This window comes from Athene cunicularia, assembly GCF_003259725.1.
Source record: "Athene cunicularia isolate RWA chromosome 21 unlocalized genomic scaffold, athCun1 chr21_part1, whole genome shotgun sequence".
Lineage (NCBI taxonomy): Eukaryota > Metazoa > Chordata > Aves > Strigiformes > Strigidae > Athene > Athene cunicularia.
Window position 1 is genome coordinate 5681543 of NW_020799127.1, and position 15337 is coordinate 5696879.

Consider the following 15337-nt stretch of genomic DNA (forward strand, 5'->3'; position numbering starts at 1 on the left):
CGGTATATTTACTTTAAAGACCTTTGCATTCAAATAAAAGGAATGTTTTGGCAAAAGTTCCTTAACAAAAAGAAAGCAGAAGTTCTCTGTCATTAATAAGACATTCTAATTTCTTTCCCTGTTCTTGCTTAGACCTGTGTTTTTCCTGGGCATGGAGGTGCCATATGTCCTTCTCTTAACTAGACTCGTAGCAGAAGTTGCCAGCAAATCTACTGAAAGTTCGGTAGGTACTTCATATTTTTTGTCATGCTAGGCACCCTAAAACCAGAAGTATCAGATTATTTTCCTCTTGCATTGCAGTTTATGGAAGATTTTCTAATTCAGCAGAAATGACCCTGCTAGCAGCCATTAACTGAAACTCGTACAGTGGGTCAGTTTGTTGTGATGGCCAATTGCCTCTTAAACCTTTGAATTCTTCCGAGTCATGAGCTCGTAGCCTTGTGGGGATGCAACTGCCAACACCTCACACCATGCAGAAAAAGCACGCTGATGATCAAAAAATCACTTTTCAAGCTGCTTGGCAGTTTAACTGCAAACAGCCCAAACCGTGGATACCCAAGTTAACTTTTCAAATGGCTGAGAAGCTCTGAAGCAAACGCTGCTTCAAGTCACAGAAGCAGCTCAGAGTATAAAATCCTGCTTGCAGGAGAGTTTGACCAACAAAACTTTTTAAGAAACTGGTCTTAAGTGTGTTATCTATAGATCTTCTGGTACTTTACTGTAGTCTACCTCCCCGTGATGCATGAACAGTGGGAAGTCAGCCTGCTAATGTCAGTGTTGACAGTCCCAACCATTTCTCCTTTGACACCCCTGGATTTGATGGGTTTTGCTGATAAGCAGATTAATACTGGCTGTTACACATTAGGTATATTTAAGTCACTCCTGTGGCTGAATATAGACCAGGTCTTGTTACTTTCGACCAAGAATACTCCATCTTTTTAAGACTTCTAAGATTTGATTTGCTGTATTATTTAGGGGAATGTATCTGCAAAACTTTAAAAGGCACTGGAGTTTTGTTATTTCTCTTGTGCACATTCGAAGAGTGGATATGCCCAGGTCTAGATGGCATGTTACTAATATCAAAAAACCCACAGAGTTTCTAACAACCATTTCTCTCTAAGCCTTATGTCACAGCTTGTTGTAATTTGTAAATAATTTTGAAACTGACTTTTTTAATAAACAAAAAATAAAAATAAGCTATGTGCCTTCAGGATACGTGAGGTTATTTTTTTTATATTAACTGTTGAAGGAAGAAGCTTTTGTACTCCTGCTGGATTGTTCTGCCAAAGGTAGATGTTATCATCACTTGCAGTATGGGCATTCAGTGAAAACTGGGTTTTGCCAGTCATTTTGCCAATAATATTCCTGAGCAAGTCTGTTAGGGCATTTGTGTGGTACTGTGGGCAGGATAACTTCCCCTCTGAACTGTGCTTCACTGAAGAATTTAGCAAGTACATTTCTAAAGCAGGTTTTTTTTGAGGTTTTGTCCAGTGTCAGCAGTCAAGTGTGCGTTTGTTCTCAAAGTGTTAGTGTGGGGAGCAGCTGCCAGGTCAAAATCAGCTCGATAGTGCAGCTAGCTTGTTCTCTCCTTGTAAGGTTGCTTCATGCAAAAAGAAAAAGTTAACAGCAAGTTTTAACTGCAGTCACTGCTTATTCCTTGGCATTCTCTGCAGATTTTTTTTTTTTGAAGCGTTTTAATAAACTTAAGAACTGTGTGAAATGTAATGTCATTTCTTTTCTTAGGTTTCAGAAACAGAATGCTGTGTGGATATGTTGGATTCAAACAGTTCCTGTCCAGTAACCAACCAGTGCAGTCCAGGTATGGTGTGTCATTGTTTAATAAAATTCCAGATTGTTTTTGACAGTTAACACCAAAATGCAGTGCCTGATTAATTGGGGAGTGAAAACAAAATAATTAGTGCATGTACACAGTGAAGTCTTTCTCCCTCTATATACACAAGGTAACGCTTCTTTTGACTCACAAATGTTCTTGCATGATAAGAAGAATAGACAACTATTAATAAGGTTATTCTTTATCTTTTTTTAGTGTGCAGTTGGATTATGTAATAGCTATTGTAAATGCTTAAAAGCCCTAAAAGCCCGTATAAATGAACATAAAAAGCAAAAATGCTGTAACGCGTACCGAAGGGAGCATTAAGAATGATTTCAATATTGTCTTGTTAGCACAGAATGCCTCATTCTTCCTTGTGCCATATATGTAGAGTTGTTTTCTTCTAAATGGAGTTCACTTTTGGCGTTCTCCAGCAGTAGCAAACGGGTGGCCTCTTTTTAATGCCATCCTATTTAAAATAGGAGAGTAAAAGCAGGAAAATGTCTTCAGGCCCCACAGTAACAAGAGAATGAGTGACTTAAAAATTGGGGTCCACTTCTGGGTTCAGTCGCTTCCTTGTGGTGGTAGTTAAAGGATTTTAAGCCTATCTGTTTTCAGTGCTTCATTAGCTTCTCTAGCTGTTGCTTCATTTAATGCATTCATTTCTACTTCTGAATGAACCTGATATGGTGTAAACAATTGTCTCCAAGTTATGGGACTGCGTTCTCTTAAATCTTATTGTAAACTGATGATCTACCCCTATTTTTGGTGTCAGATAAGTGCTTTGATGCTTCCTTCCTATTGCTGTAGAAAGTCTTTGCCCTTATATTGTGTCTGTTTGTGTTTAGATTAAGTGTCAGATGTAATTTATTACTGTGGGCATCAAATGTGCTGCTTCTCTCTGAGGAAACCGTAGCAGCAGAGCTGTTTTCAAATCAGCACCTTACTAATGGTTTGCTTTATGGGATAATTGATACCAGTTTGGCTCAAGGTTCTATAGAACTGGATTTTAGCCAGCACAGTAAGGTGGTTTTTTAAATTTTTTTCCTTTAAATGTAGACTGTAATATGATCTAGTAGGAATATCCTTCTAATCTTTGTGTCTCAAGTCTAAGCCTCAAGTGAAACCACCATAGCCTCATTGTATTAAATGAAGCTGTTATTGAAGATGTGCCCTCAAATTCTTTTCTCTTAACAAAGACATAGCAATATGTGCATTTAAACATAAAATGAGAGATTTAAACATCAGAGGCATAGGCCAAGATGAAAGTTTAATCAGTTTTCAGCCTGCATGGTAGGGTGACTGATAGAAAACACTCGCCATCTGTCACAGAATACTTTAAACAGGCTTGGGTTCTTCTTAAAGTGAAACAAATAGTACAATAATTGAGAGGACTGAGGCATGGGAAAAAGACTCTATTATGGCAGTATTCATATTTTTAGCATGCCATGCTTCAAGTGATTGACTGCGGGGCCGCCAGCATCTTTTTTCATCCAAGTGCACTCTAGTTCTTAGCATTTTTGTCCCTGCCTACTTCTATTTTCAGAACTATATATTAAAATAGCATTAAACTTTGTTTCAACAGTGTATGACCTCTGGAAATAAATCGTAAAATTCTGCTTCTTTTTTAGTGTTGTCGAGGGTAGTTACAGGTTGTTAGACACTTCCCATTTTTCTCAGACCTGAAACATATGAAGCAGTGAATGCAGCTATGTTGAAATTGCCCTCTGGGAGTTGTTTGCTTGTAACTCTTTCTCCTTTTTGGCCCTTGAAAGGTTGTGTCTTTTCTGAAATAAACACTTTGAAATGAAACTTCTTAACTTGTGTAACATAATAGGAAGCAGGAGATGTTTTTAAGCAGTAGACCAAACGGAGGGAATTCCTGTAGTCTCTACCTCTTTCTGAAGACTAGGAAATATCTCCAGTGTCGCTTTTGTTTTCAAACCTCTCTACCTCTTCTTCTTATGCAGGTTGTTACAGACGATGGAATGAGGATGGTAGTAGCAGCTGCATTAAATGCAGAAATGAAACCCTTCCTGTTTACAATCTGACTGAATGCAGAAATAGTGAGTCATTTACCAGCCCTTTATTTTGATGGGTGTCTTTTGGTCCTGAGGTCTCTTCTTGGATGCGTGATCCAGCAAAGACTGTTCAAGAAGCCATCAAATGTTGCAGATTTTTTTTTTCCCCCCTCCCTTGTAAAACGTTAACATTTTCCAGAGTCCTTGTATAACTTTGAGCTTCTGCACATGCAACAAAAGCTATGGAAACTTTTGAAATTCAGCTTGCAGAAACTGTGCAGAGTGCTGTGGAACCTTTCCAGAGTCTAGGATGGGGAGAGGGGGGACCAACCAACAAAATCTTGTAATGTATTACAGTACCTAATCTGCAAAGCCAAATTCAACATTTAAAAAAAAAATCATTTTGCCCAATGTAAGTTCTTAAAATAAAGAAGAAAAGTCTTAAACACCAAAATGATTAAACTGTCAGGGTAGGACCTGTATCAAACATGCAGGGAATACTGAATTTTGTGGCTGCTTTAATCTCTGCTGTAAGAAAAAGGCATTTGCTGTGGGTGTTTGCTAGAGACTTCTCCAGAGCATGAAACAGCTCAGACTGTACTGGAGCTCTTTGAAAAAATCTGTATTAAGAAGTCTAGATTCATTTTGTACGTGTGCTTTGTTTGAGGTGAGAACCATTCAATTCCTTGTAAATATTTTTAATGTCCTTGTAAGTATATTTTTAATGAAAGAGAAGAATCTTGATCTAAGTTTCTGGGAAATACACTAGTGAATTATTCTCTTTTCGGACAAATTCTGATGATGCTTGTTTTCTTCCTTTTTTTGAAATCCTCAAAAGTGATGTAAAGAATGAATTTTTCATGGGAAAATCAGGATTGTTACACAGTTTCGAATAACTATTGAAAAGTATAATAGCCTTTTACTAAGATTTTCAACAAATCTATAGTTTTTGTCAGATTTTACCTTAAAAAAATTCTCTTTGATTGCAGCTGGTATCAGAGGAATGAATTTCCAAATGAATATAAGCACTGTAACTCCTTTCATACAGAACATAGGTGAGTAAATAGAAATAGCTACTGAGTGCAGGTGTTGTGATTATTCACTGTGTACCAGCCCCTTCATCACAGGGCATTTGAATCAAGTTGTAAAATATATTTTTCTGTAGTGTAGGTTTTATTCTACAGGTAGTAGCTGTTTTTACTTCTTCTGGCTTGTTCTCAACAAGAAGCTTTTAAAAGTCTTAGAGTTGAATTTTGAGGTAGCTGTATTTTATTGAATGGTTCTTTCATCTCATCCTAGTGACCTTGAAGGGATTTTTCTGGTACGGGTTGAGGTGGTTATTTATGAAACCCCACAACTTGAGTTTTGAACCTTATGCTGCAAGAGTTTTGTTTTTTAGGGGTGAGACAACATCTGTTACATCTTGGTTAGCCTTTCTATAGGTTGATTTTCTCACTACTGACCAGTCCTTTCTGTTTAATCTCCTGAAAATACTTGTTCACTGCTGGTAAGAATAATACAAATTGAGCATGTTTAGATAGCAGCATCACATACTTCAGCAAGAGAGAGGATGCCAGATGAAGTGATTTAGCGTTACAGGGGAGTGCTTATCATCAGTGCTCTTGAAAAGCTAAACAGCCACGTCAAACTTGAGAGCTGCTGATCCCTTTGTAACATTCATCTTGTCGTGTGTGTGTACTTGACTTGAAGTAGCTAGTGCTCTTCGGAATGTGGACTTCTCAAGCAGAGCTTGTCTACAATAAGATCATAAACAACTTTTGTTTCTTAAAATACTTGCTCTTTGGAGTCATAATCTTAAATAAATAAACCAGCAAATGTGCAGGGCGGTTTTTTGAGGCAGTGAAAGCGGAACAGAGGTGAAGGAGGGCACCTTTTGGTGATGTCTGCCTCCTTTGGATGATTCCTGTATCAGTCACTTGTGGAAAACATAATACTGGGTGTACTGTACCAGTGGTGTATGGTCTGTTGACAAGTTCTGTCTTTAGGAGACTCTGTTTAAGGAATAAAAGTACAATATTTCATGTTGAGTTTTGAAAGTTACCTAAAAGAAACAATGATGGATGAAGAAGTTGTGGCTATCGTCAGGAAAGTAGAGACTAAGGTTTTTCTGACATTTGACAGGTGGAGTTGGGGAGGTTCATATAACAAAATAAGTATTGAAAGATTTTTGCAAATGTTTCAGTGAGGTCTGTTTGTATATGAAAAAAACCCCCCAGTGTGTTTTCTCATATGAATATCAGGAAGTTAGTCTTTATCTTTTGTTTAGTCCTTCTATTAGAAGAGATTTCTAGTGAGTAATAGGCTTTTCTTTTCTCTCTTTTTGTTTGTTTGTTGGTTGGTTTTTTTTGGTTTTTTTTTTTTGTACAGGGGGCCCAGAAGTGGCAGCCTCTCTCATCTTAGGGACATTTTTCATCAGTTTATTCCTGATTTTGTCTGTTGCTTCTTTCTTCTACCTCAAACGTGCCAATAAACTTCCTAATGTTTTCTACAGAAGAAACAAAGGTAACATACCTTGAATTGTCTATTTAATCTCTAAAGTTTTGGCCTTTGCTCAGTTTCTTTATTTAAAACCTTTAAAATTTCTTCATGTCACTGTGCTGACAATGTAGCTGCTGCTGTCTCTTTTGATCATCCAAAGCAATGCGAACTAATGAAAAATGTTCTCCTGCTATGTATTTACAGTACAATGTTTTCATGGCAGTGCAGAGGATGTCTGTTCTCAGTCTAACTGGGCTTAGACGCACATTACACAGTATCTCTTACTAACCCAGCTATTGGTTTTTGTAGCTTTCAGAGATTTGCCAAAGTACAATATTTCATGTCACTGACTATTAGATACATGATTTCAAAAAGGAAAAAAAAAAAAAAAAAAAAAAAATCAGTTGATGCTTTTCACTTAGAGGGTGTTTTTATAGAACTTAGTACTACTTGTTTATTTCAGTACACAAAATGCCAGACATTTATAAAGCCTTACAAGCAGCAGTGGTTGATTAATTCTTCATTTAGAGAGAAGGGAACTGTAATATGAAATGGCAGTGTACTTACCCTGGATGTATCAGCAGCAGGAGAAAGGGAAAGGGATTTGAGGTTCCTCCTTACAGCACTACTCATTCACCGTGTTTGCCCTTCAAATTCAGGATTTACTGGGGCTTGAAGAGCAAACTGCCTGATTATTTTTCTTAAAGCAAACACCTCTTAGCTTTTATTTTTTATAATGAAATGTATTCTTTATTTCTGCCGTTCCTTTTACTGAGAAAGGCAGCCATGTAACTAAAATGCAGTGACCTAACTGCATGCCAAAGTGATTCCAGAAAAGCTAGGGAAAGAATACCTGGGATGTGCTTAGCCGTAGGGCACCAAGACTTTACGTAGACATCTGGCTCTTTCAGATGCTTCAGTTTCTGTGAAGTTGTTCTGCGTCCACATTTTACTGGTCTTCAATATCTAGCAGGTGCTGAGCAAAATACGTGAAAGGTGGTGTCTCCCTTTTGCCCAATGTTTTGCATGAAACTGAAGCTGATCTATGACTGTCTTTGCCCCTTCTATGCAGTCACTTTGAATGATTCCCATGACAACCTCCAGCACAGCATTTGCTGTGTTAGAGCTCCTTCTGTTGAAAGCAAGCTGTTTACTGGTTAGGTCTGCTAAACAAATAGACCTCCTGTTACTTCATTCATGTCTTACAGAACCAAGCTCAAGCTAGACTGTCACGATAGAAATAAGCTTAAAAAGAGAAAAAGAAGGGAGTGGGTGGAGCGATACAATTCCACTGTTTGGCTAAGGATGTTGTATCTAGTCATAGTAGCTTCATGGAACATCACATTTCCAGTCCTGTGGAAGTCTACAACGGTAGCTCCCTCGGGTCTAAGCTGATCAGTGCCACAGGACCTGCTTAGCACTCTAATCACAGCTGCCGTAGTGAAACCTCTATCGAAACCACTATTTGCATGTGTCTTCAAGTAAATGAGTTAGTACAAGATTCTCCTTCAGTTCTTAAGTGGATCAAGAGCAGCAGTTCTGTGACATTTCTAAGCTGGCAGGACACCAGCCCTCTGTTGAGGCTTCAGTGATGCCGGTCTGACTTCCACTTATTGTGGGGATAGTTTGCTCTGCTCCAGCGGGCTGAAGCACTGATGTCCTCCTTTGAAGGGGAAGCACTAGAAACATTTCTCTGGCTTATTATCATGTTAGCTTTCATTCCGTCTGGGTGATGATCATGTGGCCAATAAAGGCAGCAAGCCCTTGCATAAAAAGGTTGTGTCTTTCACTGCTCAATTGTTTTCTCTTTATACTGCCTTTTTCTGGTAGTTGGCTCAAAGTGCCATTTTTCCTATTGAAGCTTCTTCACATTAAAGAGATACTGCTGTGGCTACCTTCTTTGAAAGCAAAATAAGTCATTCTTGGAGGCCTTTGCAACCCTTTATCTCTAATCTTGAAAAGAGTCCTACAGGTAATGTGTTCTACTAATGGGATTTCTGAATCCTCTGATCTGTTTTGGTAGTCTGGGACAAAACTATTTTTTTTTTTTAACAATGGAATTATTCTGTTGCATGCATGTATTTTTAAAAAACTAGTAGTTCTAGTCTTCTAGATTAATGATGGTTAGTCTCTCTTTCTCTTTTAGCATCTGTTCTCCAGCCTAGCGAAACAGTAAGTAAATTCTGTCCTTTCAGTAGGAACAAGCACGCATAAAACATCAAGTAAATACTAACTTAAAGTTTTAACAGTTCATTAGGGAGCTACTGAATCTGATGTATGAGAGACTTAAAAAAAAAAAAAAAAAAATTTTGGAATTCTTTGTCCAAATTGGAAAAAAGGTGAAAGATGAATACTGACCATATGGATTCTATTGAGTTATTTTCTCCAAGAGAGACTCTGTACACAGTAAATATTATTGGAACCCTAAAATTTTCCTGTATTTTTTTAAATGAAAGACTGTGAAGACAAAAGATGCTTTGTTTGACATGATCATTCTTCTATTATGCAGGCATCCATGATACCTCCTCCAGCTTCTTCAGGTGAGGAACTGTTCTCTGGGGTATGCTGCTACAAATATTTTACCTGTTGGCTTCCCTTTTATGCATCGCGTTATTGAAAAGCAGGCAAACTATCTCAAAGCAGATATGCTAAGAACACACAGCAAGTCAAACCCATTAATTGTAAAGTCTGCTATAGAACTGTGGAATCTGTTGAGGGGACAGAAATCCAATGAAATCTGTCTAGTAGACCTTTCTGATAGGATTTATTGCTTTAATTAACGTAGTCATACAGTATTGATGGAGTACTTCATGTTAAAATAGATCTTTGACAGCTCCTAAAATAGATCTTTGACTTCTCTATCCTAATAGAGAAGTCTTACAAGTAGACGCAATATTTTTTCATAAGTGCTCAAAAATAAATTATTAAGTCGGGGACCTATTTTCAAGATTGGAATCTTCTTGACAATGTCAGCTTGGCTCACTTTTGGACTTGCTGATTTGAAGCTTATCAGCTTCTTAAGTAACACAAACTGTTTGGAATGTAGTGGTTTGTGTGTATGTGTTGTGTGGGGTGTTTGTAGGTTGTCTTTTTGGCAAGGTGGGTTTTTAATGTGTGTGAAACCTGGGCAGGAATCTGTTTCTTGGGGAAGATTTAATTTAATCAGCTTGTCTTAATTTTCCTCCCCAATTTTTCATAATTTCATACTCTAATCTGCTGGTTTATACCAGGTCTGGGTAAGCCAAGAGCCAAAACTTGCTTTTTCATGGGCCTCTAAATTTGTGCTACTTCTAGGAAATAGTACATTCTGTTCTTACATTATTAATGTGCCAGTGAGAGCCTAATAAAGCAGCGAATATCTAAATATCACTCTCCCAAAATATATATATTTAAAAGGGCAATGGATTACGCCTAATCAAATCGAGGCATTCTTTTAAGTGTCTCTGACTATGTAGCAAAGTTTGAAAAGAAATAGGTAGTAAAGGATCTATTTTGCAAATGCTAGAAAATTTTTTATCTATACATGAAATTAGAGTGGCTAGGAAAGTGGATTTGTTTGGCCAGGGTAATACAGTAAAATATCTCGTCTGTGCTTGATCCGTGTACTTCCAAGACAATGTGGTGACTTAAACGTGAGACTGACCAAATCTTCTAAAAAGTTAAGAGATAATGGCCTTCGAAGTTCAGCAAAATTTCTGGTCTCGCTTCTCATGTACGCATAGACCTTTTTAATCAAGATGGTGTGATTAAAATTTAATTTTTATTAATGCAGTCTTTAACTTTTAAACATCTTTTAGACATGTTCCAAACTTGGTCTGGGTCTGGCTGTTAAACTGGCAGCCAGTGCTGCTTCTGAAAAGTCTCAGTTTCCTTACCTTAATTTTTTTTTTTTTAATGAAAGACTGAAGACGAAAGGTGCTTTGACATGATCGTTCTGTTATGCAGGCATCCGTGATACATCCAGGGTTCTGTTAGGGCTGAAAATGGAAAGCTACATGTATTTACAAATAATGGAAATGCCTGTTTGTAAACCACCTTATTTAGTAGGACATGTGTAAAAAGTTTTTGTGGACTTTTGCCTTATCAGCTCTATGTAGGGTTTTTTTGTGGTTTGGGTTTGTTTTGGTGTTTTTTTTTTTTTCCAAGTCCAGAATGACTCTAATTACTCAGGAATTGTTGGATGGCATGCGGTGTTATGAATGAATGATGAAGACACACTTACACAGCAGGTGCTAATGATGTTTCTGTGCCTACCATTTCAGTTCGGAAGCCACGATATGTCAGACGAGAACGGTCACTAGTGACATCTGCATCTGCTGCTATGATCTCTTCTTCTGAAACCAGGGTCAGCAATGTTTAACCTTCATTCTTGACTGAGAACTTTATAAGTGTAACAAGGTGTCGAAGAAACTTTTTCTGAATCCACTGAAGTGCCAGGAAAACATCGCAAGCAGCTGACCTAAATGGAAGCCAAATTACTGTCTCAAAGGGTTTGTGCCAAATGTTAACAGAGAAATGAACTAATGCAAAGCTACTGATGGCAGGTTACATCCAGTTTGGTGAACTGCTTTGGTGATCTTGAAATGCACTATTCCAGCTCTGTGGTTTCATTTGTCTCCTGCAGATGCTGTGTTTAAAAATCTTTAAGGAATCTGCCTTTCTTTGGTACACTTTCAGTTTTGGCAAGTTTTTCTTCCTGTTTTGTGATGTGTTCTGTGTCCCCAGAGCTGAATATCTCAGTGCTGCAGGCCAACATGAAAGACTGGGATTACTCAAGGATGTGGACTTGTTTGAAGGACGCACTTGCAAACGCTAACACTAAGTGCCACTGCTTTAACGTCGTAGGACAATATAACAATACTTTACATGCAGTATCCTTCTGAAGCAAAAATTGATGCTTCCTGGAGCATCTTCTTCAGCCTATGACATAGCTGACCCTGGTTTTTAACTGTGAATATAGACCCACTATCCAGATACTGTTGTTCTTGGTGCTTTTGAAGGCCGTGGTCAGTATGGGTAACAATCCCAAGCGTGGCAATTTGTTGGGAAGCTTTTCCAATTGGCTTCAGCGCAGTCCTGGGATAAAGAGCCTTTTGCTGTGGCTTTGTAAGGCTGATATGTCTGTCCTGCAAAGACTGTCTCCACTAGTTTCCTTCCCTTACTGCAGCTGCTGAAGGGAAAGCTACATTCCTGCAGATAGCTGTGTGTCCGTTAGACGTGCCAGCCAGTGCTGAGATGAACTGGAGAGGTCAGGTGAACTTCTGCCAATGCAATAAGGGGTTTCTTTGCTCAAGCCCTTCAGTAACATGCCTGAGATCTGCAGGCCAGCACCTTATGACTGAGCTCAACAAGTATTTCCTTGTTGAAAGCACCAGCCTAAATAGCCCCACTCTCAGATGCTTGTTCCTGCCCATCTTATGCCAACTGTGTGGCTGAGTAGTCACTCGATCAGGAAATTAATGTGGCTAGAAAATAAATATTTTTGGCTAAGTTATCCTTCACCAATCTTTTTCCTGTCATGGCTGACTGTTGCCATGTGAACACAGCTATCAGCGTAATGGGCACAGTGGTTTGGGCATAGGAGTGGGTGACTGGGAAATTAGTGAAAAACCTGAGGCTGCTAAATTGGTTGAAGTGTCACTGTCACCATATGTGAAATTATAACTATGCAGCTTGTGCATTCCCACCTACCTGTGTTGCTGTTGCCTCTTTTGGTTTAGCTGGCACTCAATTATGGGTCTGTGCTCCTAAAATAAATTACTTGGAAGCTCTTCATCAGCATCCACTGGCATGAACCTAAACTGGAACAGTCGGTTCTCTTTTTCAGGAAAATGTGAACATAACTGTCTTGAGCTGACATGACACCCATATGGAGAAGTCCAGAGCTTGTGATCTAGATTCCCTGTTCTCTGTGGTTAAAAGCTTATTCAAACCTGAAAGATGAGAACTGGGATGGGAGGAGATAGATCTATCATCTTGAATAGACCTGCTTTTGTCTAAGTTTTAGTGCAGTTTTATTTACTTTTATCTCTCTCCTTACAAGGTAATGAGATCTTTTGTGTCATCCAAACAAGCTAGGGCAAAGATTGGGGATAAAAAACCACCATGAAGAGGCCCTCATGGAAAAAAAACCAAACAAACCTGAATTGCTGTATGGAGAAACTTAAGATTGTCTTTCTGTCACAATGATGAATAAAATTTTTGTTCTGGACAAATAGGAAAACAGTGGACAATGCCATTTCGAGACCCTTCAGCTTTCAATATGAAATGTGTTTTATAGTTCCAAGTTTAGGAGGTGGCAGTTTTGTTTCTGTCATTTTGGTGTCTTTTTATCTTTGTGCTGCTGTGATTTTCCACAGGTAGAACTTGTGTCTGGAGGTCATAGGTTTTTCCTGAACTTAGTTGCTGAATATTTTCCTAACCACTAAGGAAAAAGAGTAGCTATGCAAATAATGCCAAGAAACTGCACCTTTGGAAGCAGGGAGTTTCTGCTTGCAAATCTGTCAATGATAGTGCATTCTTGTATTGCTTAGTTGCTAATATATTCTTTTTACACATAAGTTATTGAAGGACCGTTCATGTCACTGTACTGTCTGAACCTTATCTTATCCTTAAGTGCATATTGTAACTTTTAAATGTCAAGTGTCTAATGCTCTAACTTCTGTGCAGTCAAGTTTTTTCTCAGTGATAACATCTCTCTTCCCCTTCCCATACTCTTCTCCCCACAGCAAACTCTTAAATGCAGCAGATATTTTCACTTTTTTTTGTATGTGTGTTTCAGGAACTGTTCAGCTTTTGTTGTTGCTGTCTGACACAGTGGACTCCTGGTCTAAATAGTTTCTCATTTGTTTGCACTGTCAAATATTTAATGTGGTGTTTTGGTTTCTATCTCCCCTCAAAATAATACCTATATATATTTTAAAAAATTGGCTTTAATGAACCCTGATATTTAATGTATTTGTATATTTTTAAATTGTGCCAAAATAAACAATATTTGAGCTTTTTTTTTTTAATGACTGTGGAGGTCATTCATGCGTTTCCTTTTCAAGCACAGAATGAAGGGAGCAAAATTAGCGCCCATAGTAGATCATTGTTTCAGCTCATATGGCATGTTACCCCCACCAGAAGTGGTTTAAAAAAAATAAAATCTGCTCAATGATGTTGCCCAGTTCTGCAGTAGGATAGCCAGGCTGTTCTTCTACAGACTGAATCTTCACACCTTGTAACCCTATGGCAAAAGTCACCCATAATGGCCTTACCAGTAGTAGCGTGAAGTAACTCTTTGACAGAGAATGTAGCTTTAGTAAATGACAGAATTTTTACATTAGTGTATGTTTACTTAAATCTCATTCAAAGAAGAGAGCAGCTTCCTCTTACTCCTGCTAAACAGTGCCAAATGTACCAGAAGTTGCGATAATGAGGATAATTTCTTATCAACTGAAGTGAAGATTATGGTCTTGGGGGTTTGGATGTCTTCCCCTGTCTGATCTCTGATTAATTTAAGAAAGGGGAATTTGGTACTCTTGTTGAACTTCATGCTTACAAATGTATCTTGTGTTCTTAACTCCATTTGCCAAAACAATCCATAGCGAGAGCGGAGCCAAAGGAAACTGGGATGCTGAGCCATCTGGTCTGAAATACTAGTTAGTTAAATTCGGCAATGCTCTTTTTCCTCACAGAACTAGCTGAGGTAGCCTGATGTATGCGAAAGATGCTGCTTGTAGTGAGGTATGCTGATGAGGAAGGATAAGCCAAATGCCTTAATGCCTACTGTGCATGCACCGTGGAAAGTCTAATAAAGTTTGTTGTCAAAGCCAAGGTGACTGTCACATACAAAGAGAAATCAACCTGGAAAATTATCCCACCGGGACGGGAAGACTTAAAAGTGGATTTGTCAGTTAAATGGGCTCTGACCACCATGGGCACCAAAATCTAACAGCCTTTGGGAAGAAGTAGTACTTACGTGTCTGTGCAATTAATCACTCGCCTGAATTCAGTAGGTGACATGGGCAGTGAGCGAACCGGGGCGAGCTGTAAGAGGATGTGCAACGCCAGGGAACGATTGGAGACTATTTTGCACACCTGAGAGGAGCTGCCTCCCTTATCTGTATGACACCATCTGAAGGTGAGTGCATTGTAGATGGAAGACTGACAATCGTGTCTTAAATTTGTAAGTGTAAAACCTTGTGTTTCGCTAAAATTTGTCATCCAATTATAGGCCCTCCAGAAGGCTGGTGTCATATGCATAAGGAATGAAACAGAAATGATACTGCACACAGACCCTAAAGTATTTTGCTGTGTTAAACTGCATGAAGTTTGCTAGATTAAGTGATAAAGCTTTGTGCAAACATAATGACTTGGGTTCAACCTGCCTTCCCCTCGGTATTAATCAAAGTTCACGGAAACTCTGTTCTGAAGTTGACTCTTGTGTTTTAATCTGCCTTTTTTTTTTTTTTTTTCCCACCCCATCTCTTCTCTCCCCTACCTCCATCAAAAGCTTCTTGGGAACATTGCTTGGAAATACACCTGGGATTATGGGCACAGGTCTGTAACTTCCTGACTGTAAAATCTGAAGGCTGAAAGCTGTTAAACTAGAGAAGAAAATGAAGTGGAAAAAGAAGCTGGGGGGACAACTTAAGTGCTAATTGGGGAAAAAGGAACAAGGTTCTGTGTAACCCCAGAGGGACAAGAGCAATATAAATTGCATGGACAAAGAGAAGAGTAGGAAAAAATACCTAAATTGATACAAAAGCCTGAGGCTCTTTCATCTACTTGAGATTTGTAGATAACTGGGTGGAGAGATTCAGCAGTGTGTGACTGCATGGAAATTCTGTCTGCTACAAATGGCTGAGCTTAGCAGGAAAGTGGAGCTGTGCTGGGCCAAGCTAGTGCCTGCAGTGGTGTGATTGAGAAAAAACACACAAAAATTGTACCAGCTTGCGCTCAGAATTAATTTGGTTGTCATTTAAAGTTGTTTGCAAGAATG

At 38.6% G+C, this 15337-nt stretch overlaps 1 protein-coding gene across 2 annotated transcripts in view; it reads left to right on the forward strand.

The window, feature by feature from the left end:
- The window catches only part of C21H1orf159 (chromosome 21 C1orf159 homolog), an 18290-nt gene extending 4966 nt beyond the window's left edge, over nucleotides 1–13324 (forward strand). For both annotated transcript variants that reach the window (XM_026862868.1, XM_026862869.1), the window contains 8 exons: nucleotides 133–223; nucleotides 1744–1819; nucleotides 3802–3897; nucleotides 4842–4907; nucleotides 6241–6375; nucleotides 8498–8523; nucleotides 8861–8891; nucleotides 10614–13324. In XM_026862868.1, the coding sequence (XP_026718669.1) occupies nucleotides 152–223; nucleotides 1744–1819; nucleotides 3802–3897; nucleotides 4842–4907; nucleotides 6241–6375; nucleotides 8498–8523; nucleotides 8861–8891; nucleotides 10614–10711 (600 nt within the window). In that variant the 5' untranslated portion in view covers nucleotides 133–151 and the 3' untranslated portion in view covers nucleotides 10712–13324. The remainder of the gene's footprint in view (nucleotides 1–132; nucleotides 224–1743; nucleotides 1820–3801; nucleotides 3898–4841; nucleotides 4908–6240; nucleotides 6376–8497; nucleotides 8524–8860; nucleotides 8892–10613) is intronic.
- The last annotated feature ends 2013 nt before the right edge of the window (nucleotides 13325–15337 follow it).